The sequence below is a fragment of the Triticum urartu genome, chromosome 2 (genome assembly GCF_003073215.2).
Source record: "Triticum urartu cultivar G1812 chromosome 2, Tu2.1, whole genome shotgun sequence".
Classification (NCBI taxonomy): Eukaryota; Viridiplantae; Streptophyta; class Magnoliopsida; order Poales; family Poaceae; genus Triticum; species Triticum urartu.
Window position 1 is genome coordinate 21,299,191 of NC_053023.1, and position 9,362 is coordinate 21,308,552.

The 9,362-nt window shown below is 50.1% G+C and overlaps 1 protein-coding gene across 1 annotated transcript; it reads left to right on the forward strand.

Moving 5' to 3' along the window:
* The first annotated feature begins 4,552 nt into the window (after positions 1–4,552).
* LOC125534797 (cell number regulator 2-like) lies at positions 4,553–5,011 on the forward strand. The gene has a single exon (XM_048697896.1). The coding sequence runs from the start codon at positions 4,553–4,555 to the stop codon at positions 5,009–5,011; it is 459 nt and encodes a 152-aa protein (XP_048553853.1).
* The last annotated feature ends 4,351 nt before the right edge of the window (positions 5,012–9,362 follow it).

Genomic DNA, 9,362 nt, shown 5'->3' on the forward strand with positions numbered 1-9,362 from the left:
TGCACCTTGCGGTGTTTACTTCTTCTCGCGCGGGCAGTCGGTTATTTGCTCACAAAAGCTCCTGCTGCCTGCCGTTTAGGTTTGAGTAGATCGGAATTTCTGATGTTGATTTTGGCACGTACGCAGCTGTATATATTGGTATCTTGACAGGCATGTTTTTCCGGGAGTTCGAGACTTTGAGTTGAGGTCGGACTGTACTTACAGACATCCGATCCGAGAGGAAGATAAGGTCGGAGCCCGGCCGGAAGTGGAAACGGACTCCCCTTGGGTTTATCTTCTCTTGTGCCTCGTCAAGTCGTGAGTGACATTTTGACGGTGTCCACAGGCAGAGAAAAAAAATGTTTTGGCATATCCGCCACCACATGCATTCTTGCGTCAGCATTCATAAAAGTTGCCCATTTAATATATTATTCTAATCCGGTAATTTTAAGAGTAAAAAGCAACCGTGGTCTATGAACTTGTGTAAAATGTGCACACCATTGGTCACAAACTATTGCAAAACCAGGTCGCACTAGCAAAATACGCATGCGATGCAATGAATCCAACATAAACTAACACTTGGGAAAAAAGTAGTGATATATACCAAAATTATGTTCCCTGCACAAGTAATTCCCCAACAGCGTGCGGGGTATCATATTAGATTAGTAGTCCCTCGTTTCATATTTCTTGTGTTTAAGTTTGACTAGAACCACGACAAGAATTATAGAATGGAGGGAGTACGTGCAACATAAATCTGTACATTGTACTGTGTTGATACATTGAGTTAATAGAGCCTACTACCCGTAAAAAAAGAATTAATAGTGCCTACTGGATGGGGTGTACCAAATAAGATATAACATAGTATGTGTACCCTACTTGTATGTATAAAAATATACATAGTGCTCCCTCCCCTCCCGCGACGCTCCTGCGAGCACCGGGGGGGGGGGGCCCCCCTCCTCACGTCTTCCTCCCCTCGCCGCCGCCCCGACGTGCTGGTGGGCTAAGCCCTGCCAGCGCGGGCGGCGGCGGGGTGTTCCTCCTTCCCCCGCCCGGGCCGACGGATGCGGGTTCCAAGATCGACCGGCAGCGCGGCGGCGACAACAGAGCGGGGTAGGGCCGTAGGGGGGCGTGAAGGGCTGAGGCATGGTGGGGCGCGGTGGGCTCCAGCGGTGCTGGCCCTGTCGGCGTGCGGCCAAATCTGGGCCGTGGTGCGGGCCGGGAGCGACGCGAGCTGTGGGCGTCCGCCTCTGCCGTGGCCATGGCTGGTGGGGGCGGAGGCGCGGCGGCGGTGGCAGGTGGGCGGGCTGCACGGTTGGACTCCCCGATAAGCTTCCTCGGGGGTTGGTGGCGGTCCTGACGGGCCCTCCTTGTGCGGTGGATGGGGCTGTGTCGGTGGCCTTGCGTGGCTCTAAACTAGACGCCGAGGGGGGGCGACAGGGGGGTGTGTCGGGGGGGGAGAGATTGGGCTGGAGGGATGGGAGGCACCGACGTGCTCGGGCCCTCGTCACCAGCACAGGGGTGTGCCGGTCTGGATGCGTCTGCTCCCCCACCTCCGCCTTTCCCTGGACACGTGCGGGCGGCTGTAGCATCGGCGATCTTCAAGGCAGGACACATTCTACGGTTTTTCAGTCTAGGGTGTTCCCTTGGTCCAAAGCTGATCCTTTTGGATGATCTTGGGGGTGCCTGGATGTTGGGCGGCGGCCCAGGTGACGGGAAGCGTGGCGTTCGTGGGCGGAACCTATGTCTCGGGTGTGGGCGGGCAACCATGGCCTTGTGGGGGGCTTGGTTGCGGCTGGTTGGTAGAGCTAGGATATGTCGGAGCGGTGCGAGCACTGGAGTTCATCACTTGCCCACTTCTTGTACTGGTCGATAGCGGTGGTGGCCGTGGACGTCGTATCCTTCATGAAGTCGCCGTGGCGGTGCTCTCGTCCCCTCGCATGTGACTCCGCGTGAAAAATTGACATACGGATCGGATGGTGGTGGATATCCATGGGCGTCCCCTTCTAGGAGGCACTGTCTTGGAGTCACTGCTCAGTCATGTCCGTCTCACCCCTCCTCATTTCTTCATGGAGTTCTCCGTCCTCTCCAAGTGGTTATCCTTCGTCATCTTTGGTTAGCTTGGTAGGCGGTGGCATTGGGGGACGGTGCCCGACACCTTTGTTCATGTCTTGGGTGTGTGTTGTGTGCGGTGGTGGTGTGTGTTGCATCGGTTTGTCCGAATGTATGTGATGATGTTTGCTTTATAACATAAAGCGGGGGATACAAATATATTGACCTGGTGGTTAATTATAAATGATATAGACCCATTCATGTGCCATTTACCCCTATCGCTCATGTTATATGTTACGGAATACATAAGGTAATTATGACTTAATACAGGTAGTGTACATAAGAAGATTCAGAAGATCAAATAGAAATTATGCATTATATGCCAAATGTTCTGTTCTTGAAAATTAGTTTGGATATTCAATCTACACAAACATTAAGCTGGCAGAATATTTGGCAAGGAAAATTTCCCTTTCAACTAGTTTGGCTAATAATCCTACACAAATTCAGAGGGCCATGTTGGACGGATGGGATACTTTGACACAAGGCATTATCAAACGAATCGAGGGATAGACCCAATGATAATTGGCTGTCTAGAGAAGGGGCACTCAGACCCAACAACTTTCTTAGAGAGTGACCCTCGCTCAAGGGTAAGGTGAATTTATTAAGTCTTCCACCACAACAATGAATATTGTGAAGTTTTAACAAGCCTTTCTTCCAATGAACATCCAGATCATCAAGAAGATCCACTATTAGGGAAAACCCTATAGGTAACTACTTAGTTGTGGCGCCCCTTATTTGCCCATGCTACTGCTACTTAGTAGTAGCGCGGGTGCAAACGATGCGCTACAGGTAAGGTGTAGTCGTAGCGCAGGGGTGGCAGTAGCGCAGGGGTGTAAGACCTGCACTACTACTAAGTGGTCCCTAAATGGGCCACCTCTACTTTTGAGCAACACAATCCTTTCCATCTTCGCCTCATCGTTGACCCTACTCACAGACGAGCTCCTGACTGTCGTTGGCACAATCAAAGTGGACACGATCTATATTGATTTGGGATGGGAAGTATATTTATTGAGATAGTGATAATGCCATAATGGATATCATGGTGGTGGCCCACATGTGCCGCTATGCTCATATCAAAACCGATGTGAAATTTTTGTCTGTACTCGCGGGAGAAATTGGAAATGCTCCTAGCTCCTCAAGGTTGAGATCCTCTACCTTGGAGAAGACATACTTGGATGATGTCCCCATTCGTCCTTCCTTGAGCTCTTATAAGCATTTGATGTCTTTTTCTCTCTGGTACTCCGCGTCTGGATCTCTCCCATGGTATCCAAGACAAACAAAGAAATGAACAACAACAAAGGGGTAGGGCGATTTCAAGGAAAATTTAACAGAGGCATTGTTGGGGATCCCTTTGTAGTTCTCATGGGAACACTCCTATTTGTAGCTTATATCTTAATTAAGAGGGGTTTTTTGTTTCCTGTTGAACTACAAGTGGCATTGTGTTTGCCTCAGATACATATCTTGTTGTCGGGATTCTTCAGATGTTGGTCGGGCATATATATATTGTAATACGCATTTCTTTTGAATCATTTGGTTGCATGTTCATTTCCTGGCAGGCAGAGGCAACCACCGGAAACTCTGATAGAGAATTAGGGCAGAGAAGAAAAGAAGGCAGCAGAGCTCCAACACGTGAAGGGTTGTTAGGGCGTGGGCATAAGGATTTGCCCAAAGTAGTGTGTTGACATCACCTCCGTGTAATGAGGCAATTAATTTTATTGGCATTCCTGATAGTTAGTTGTTAGATGCCGTCTTGTCTTCCTGAGCAGGATACAAACACCAAACAGACCCAAAAAACACCTAAAATGAAGCATGAACCCTCTCAACGACAAAGGGTAGGATCCACCGCGCATCAATGGCCCTAAGGCCACAGGAGACGAGGCAGACCCCGCTATAGCGAGGCCAAAGTGCGAGGGATCCGCCGCTATTTGGCATAGCCTGCTATAGCAAATCCCTAGTCCAAGTGGCTGGATGAAGTTTAGGCAACTTGACTTGAAAGAATTCCTTCGCAGCATTCGAAAATAACACCGCACGACCACACTGTATGAAGGCATGAAATAACGACTCACTGCCATGTCCACACATCAGACGTACAGTACTACTCATCATCCCGAATGTGGCGCCGCTCCAATTCACCATAAGAAAATGAAGTCGGTCATGGAATTGTCCTATATATTATTGTCGTAGCCCATAGGGGGCACATTTCAGAGTATTTTCTTTTCCTTATAGTACGTACTATTTTTATCGGGAGATGGAACATGGAAATCATGTGCCACTTATTTTTGCGAGTCAAGCTAATAATAGTGCAGACTATTTTTTTAGTGCTAATAAATCGTGGGTACAATCATATACAGGAGCCTTGGCCCTCCTGCTGAGGCCACCCGCTTGCCCCTCGTCCACCAGTGGCCGGATTGCTATAGGAGGAACGGAACGGGTTCATTCGGCTTGCCCGCCGGCTGGTACGAGCATGCCACCAGCCACCGTGGAGGCCGGGACCACCCCCTGGTCCACGGGACTGTTCGACTGCGCCGAGGATCAGGGCGTCTGCTTGATGGGGTGGTGCTGCCCGTGCGTCGCGGTGGGGCGGATAGCGGAGATCCTGGATAAGGGGGCGACGTCGAGCGGCACCGGCGCGGCGCTCTACTTTGCGGTGGGGCTGCTGACGGGCTGGCAGTGCCAGTGGATCTACTCCTGCGTATACCGCACCAAGATGCGCGCCCAGTACGGGCTCCAGGAGACGCCCTGTCCCGACTGCTGCGTCCACTTCTGCTGGCTCGAGTATTGCGCCATCTGCCAGGAGTACAGCGAGCTCCGCAACCGGGGCTTCGTCATGGACATCGGATGGCACGCCAACGTGGAGCTACAGAAGCAGCAGGGCCGCAGCGACGGCTCCATCGTGCCGCCGGCCACGCAGCACATGATATGACAGACACGTTCATCGGAGGGCGGTATATATAAATTGGTGGTGCTAGCTAGCTTAGCTACGTCCCTGTTGGATTGGATACATACTTAGTCTTTGCTGATAGCAAATCGCAACGTATGTACGTTGTGGTTGGTTTGCTTCTTCCATTTAGTAGGTAGGCATCCTTGTTATGAGGTTTCAGGTTTTCATACTGGTAAGTGGTAACCATGTACTATCACAGTGAGATACGATGTAACTTTTGTGTGGCATCCATCTTAATTTAGTTCTCTATTTCGCTGCCCGGCTATCACTTGTTTCTCACGATGTTACTTGCGGGTAGGAATATGAGAGTCCGTATTTAAGAGGGAATTGGGGATTCGGGACGAGAACATATACTTTGGGAAGCCATCGATCCTAGAGGAGATGAGTACCTGAAGGATGGTGCCTTGGATCCTGGACTTGAGGTTTGACGTCGCGTTGTCTCACAAGCCGATAGTATTTTGCACCATCTTTCAACTTGGATCCATTAAGAAGCGCCCAGCTTATTTTTAACCCTCGTCTCTTTCAACAACATTCTTAAGAAAAAAAACAATCGTTTTTTAGACAATCCCTTACTACATTGATGGCTAACTCTAATTGGGTAAAACAATTCTTGGGGCCTGTACGAATGTAATTTTTGATCGTACGTGGATAACAAGATGCAACTAAGCAAAGTAGGTGAATGAAAAGCACATGCAGCTAACCGTCCATGCTTTAGAAGCTTCACTACACAGTGTGATCACCGGAACTTTGTTAGATGGAAAAACGATCTACCAATAGGACACCTCAAGCATGCATGTGTCATATGCTTTTGACCTGCACAGTCCACAACGGCTGGCCATACGGGATGTGAGACTCATGCAGATCAGATAGATATGCATGACAAGGAGATGTACGGAGATATATGCATGAAAAATGAGTGAGCTCTGTGCCACTGTGATGTGATATGTACAGCTCTCTCTCTATATATATGTCCTCCGCGATATCACTTCTTCACCACTTGGTAATTTTTGCATAATATACTTCACCTTCTCCAAATTTAACTATTGTGAGATTTTGGAGGAGACCAAATCCGGACCAATGCTTCCATTTGCTTTTATCTCATAGAAGTTCGAATACAAGCAATATGAATTCAAAGTCCATTACAGACTAAAAACGAAGCCAACTTATTTCTCGATGGCGATGGACATGTTGCCGCTGGTAATGGCGTTTTTGGTGAGGACAGTGGGTAGTTCGACGTTCTTGCCCTTCTTGGGGGTCGATCTGTAGTAGTAAAACTAGAGGATCAGCTGGATGAGGCTGAAGATTGTACCGAGGCCATTGGGGATCTGCAAAGAATTTAAAGAGGACATAACTGTTAGAAAGATCCACGCTAAGGAATTCTTGATTGTATTTCTGGCTGGGTTTGTGACTTCTTATTCTGATGTGTATGTGTATGTGTATGTACATACTGTTATATAGATGTCAAACTTGATGAGCGCATAGCCTGTCCAGCAGCAGCCGTTGAGGAAGTTCACCAGCGACAGGAAGAATGGCATGTACTCCACACTGTTGGTCCTAATCACTTTGCCCTGCAAGCAAGCAGTACAATATTACTCCTTCCATCTTAATATTTTGAGTCATATTTGTAGACTCGTTAATTGGTTAAAGCGTCCGTAATTAACAAGCAGCCTGAGCTAGTAATTCACCCTGTACAGGAAGTTTACCTTTGAGGTAGAAATAAACCGTAGGCTTTTGTGATTAAACATATATGATGTAGCATCTAGTACAAGAACTGGGGTGTATGAGAGGTGAACAACAGAATTCGGACGTTTTCTTTGACCAGGGTTTTCGTGTGAACGTTCAAACATGAAAAGTGGGTGCATCTTTTAGATGGACATAGATTTTCAAGCAGAATCAACAACGAACAAGGTGTACTACTTATTTTTGAGGGAACAAGGTGTACCCACTACTGGAATTTTTATATATGCCGGACGGCCAAAATACGGGCACTCGGCAAAGTAAAGAATGCCGAGAGTCGCACTCGGCAAAGGGAATAAGTCAGCAAACACACGACAATGCCGACAGTATTGCTCGGCAAACATGCCATACTCGGCAAAGGCACTATTTGCCGAGGGCCATCCGACCACACACGGCAACACTAAAAAAAAAGACATATCCGTGACATATTGGGCCGAACGAATTTTTTTTCTGTCATGCTTATGACACTTCTATGACGATAATTGTGACAAAACCCGGTATTATCATAGATGTGGTGGGCTCCTATTTCTATGATAAAAAATCATGACAGAAAATGGGCGTTTCGTCATGGACGGGCCGGAGACGCAGATGCATGACATTCTTTGGGCCGTCCATGACGGAAAAAACCGTGGTAGAAGCAAGGGCAAGGAAAATTTCGGGGAGTTCCCAGTTACGGTGGGTAGTCGGGGGCCGAGCGATGCTCGTTTCTCTCGCACACCTGCGCGTATATGTGCGAGGCGTTGGGCTCTAACTGAACCCGAGCGATTGCACTAGCTACGTTACTGAACCCGAGCGATCGATCCCTTGCTGCTAACTGAACCCGTGTGATTCCTTCGCTGCTGCTGCTAACTGAAGCCGATCGAACCCTGGTACCTCCTTCCCTTGATGAACAGTGAGCGTTGTTGGGGACGTTTGGAACAGTTCTCGGTGGGGGTGGATGAACAGGACCCCGTGGTGTTGCCTCTCGATGAACAGGACCCGGTCGAGCCGGTTGGGGGTGGATGAACATGACCCCGTGGAGGGATAGATGAACAGGACGAACCCGTGGAGGGCTGGTTGAACAGTAGCCGGTGGAGGGCTGGATGAACAGTAGCCGGTGGAGGGCTGGTTTAATAGGATCCCGTGGAGAGGGCTGGTTGAATAGTAGCCGGTGGAGGAGCAGTGGACGCTGGATGCACAGGAGCCCATGGACGAACAGTCGCAGGTGCAGGCTGGAGGAGGTCGACGGTGGATGAACAGTAGCCCGTGGAAGCTGCAGGAGGTCGACAGTGGAGATGAACAGTATCCCGTGGAGTCCCGTTTTCTCGTACGCCACACCCCTCCTGATGAACAGGACCCCCGTTTCGACCGTAGCGCTCCAACATAAGCCCGTTTCCTCCGTTTTGCGGTACGCCACACCCCTCTCGATCAACAAGACCCTGTTTCGACCGTAGGAGGTCCAACAGAAGTCCGTTTCCTCTGTTTTGCTGTCCGCCAGACCCCTCCCGATGAACATGATCCGGTTTCGACCGTGGCCAGTCGAACACAATACCGTTTCCTCCGTTCTATGGTACGCCAGGCCTCGTTTCAATCGGCTGTTCTGTCCAAGCCACCGGTTGGCTCCCGATGAACAGCACGCGTTCCGTTACCTCCCCATGAACATGACGACGATGCAGTTTCTCTGTTCCGACCCGGCCATGTACACGAGCCCTGGCCGTACGTATGCGTGAGTAGGCGTTTGAGACCCCGCTCGTATGTGTGTACGTGGCCGTATTTACTTTCTTGCACCCTGGCCGTTGTACGTACGTGTACATGCTACGTGCACGCCTCTACTACGACACGTGCGCGTCTCTTCATCATCCAATATATACGTACACGTTCGCAACCAGAATGACAACGCTACGTACGCTTCGACCAGGTGGGTCCCGACTATCAGGCACTTTTTTGCGTGCGAAGATGTAGCTGGTGGACACAGCAGTCAGAGGCGAATCGTTTTTTTCCCGTAATATGGACGCACTTCCTTGTGTGCGAAGATCTAGCTGGTAGGTCCCAGCAGTCAGGGGGAAATATTTTTTCACGAAATACGGTGGCCCGTCCGGTGGGTCCCTGCTGTTAGGTGGAGGAATCATTATTTTCTGCATAATAAGGACACACTACTTTGCTGCGGCCGTGGACCTAGCTGTCAGCCTCTCCACGTATGGTACTCTTCAGATGGAAGTTGGTCGTAGTGCACCAAGGCGGTGGATGACAGCGAGGCTTAGCAAGGGGACGACGCGGAGCCGGGGTTCACTGGTTCAGCTGCGGTGTGAGGCTCCCGTCACTGCAGAATAGCAGGGGGTGTGGGTGAGTGGAGGGATGGACTGACCAACGACGAAAGTAGTAGGGGGCGGTGAGGCCTCCGCGGCAGCACAACCGGTCACGGGAGGCAGAAGCAGGCGGCACGACCGGCGCTGCTGTGGGCGGCTGGAGCAAGAAGGCAAGAGGTTAAAGAAGCACTACGGCCGTTAGATGGACATCATACGGTCACTGGAGCTAGAATCGTTCATATTGACTAAGTTGACAAAGCCCTCCGTCCCCGTAAACTTAGTAGGCCCAAAAGTCAGCCTCCCACTATGCC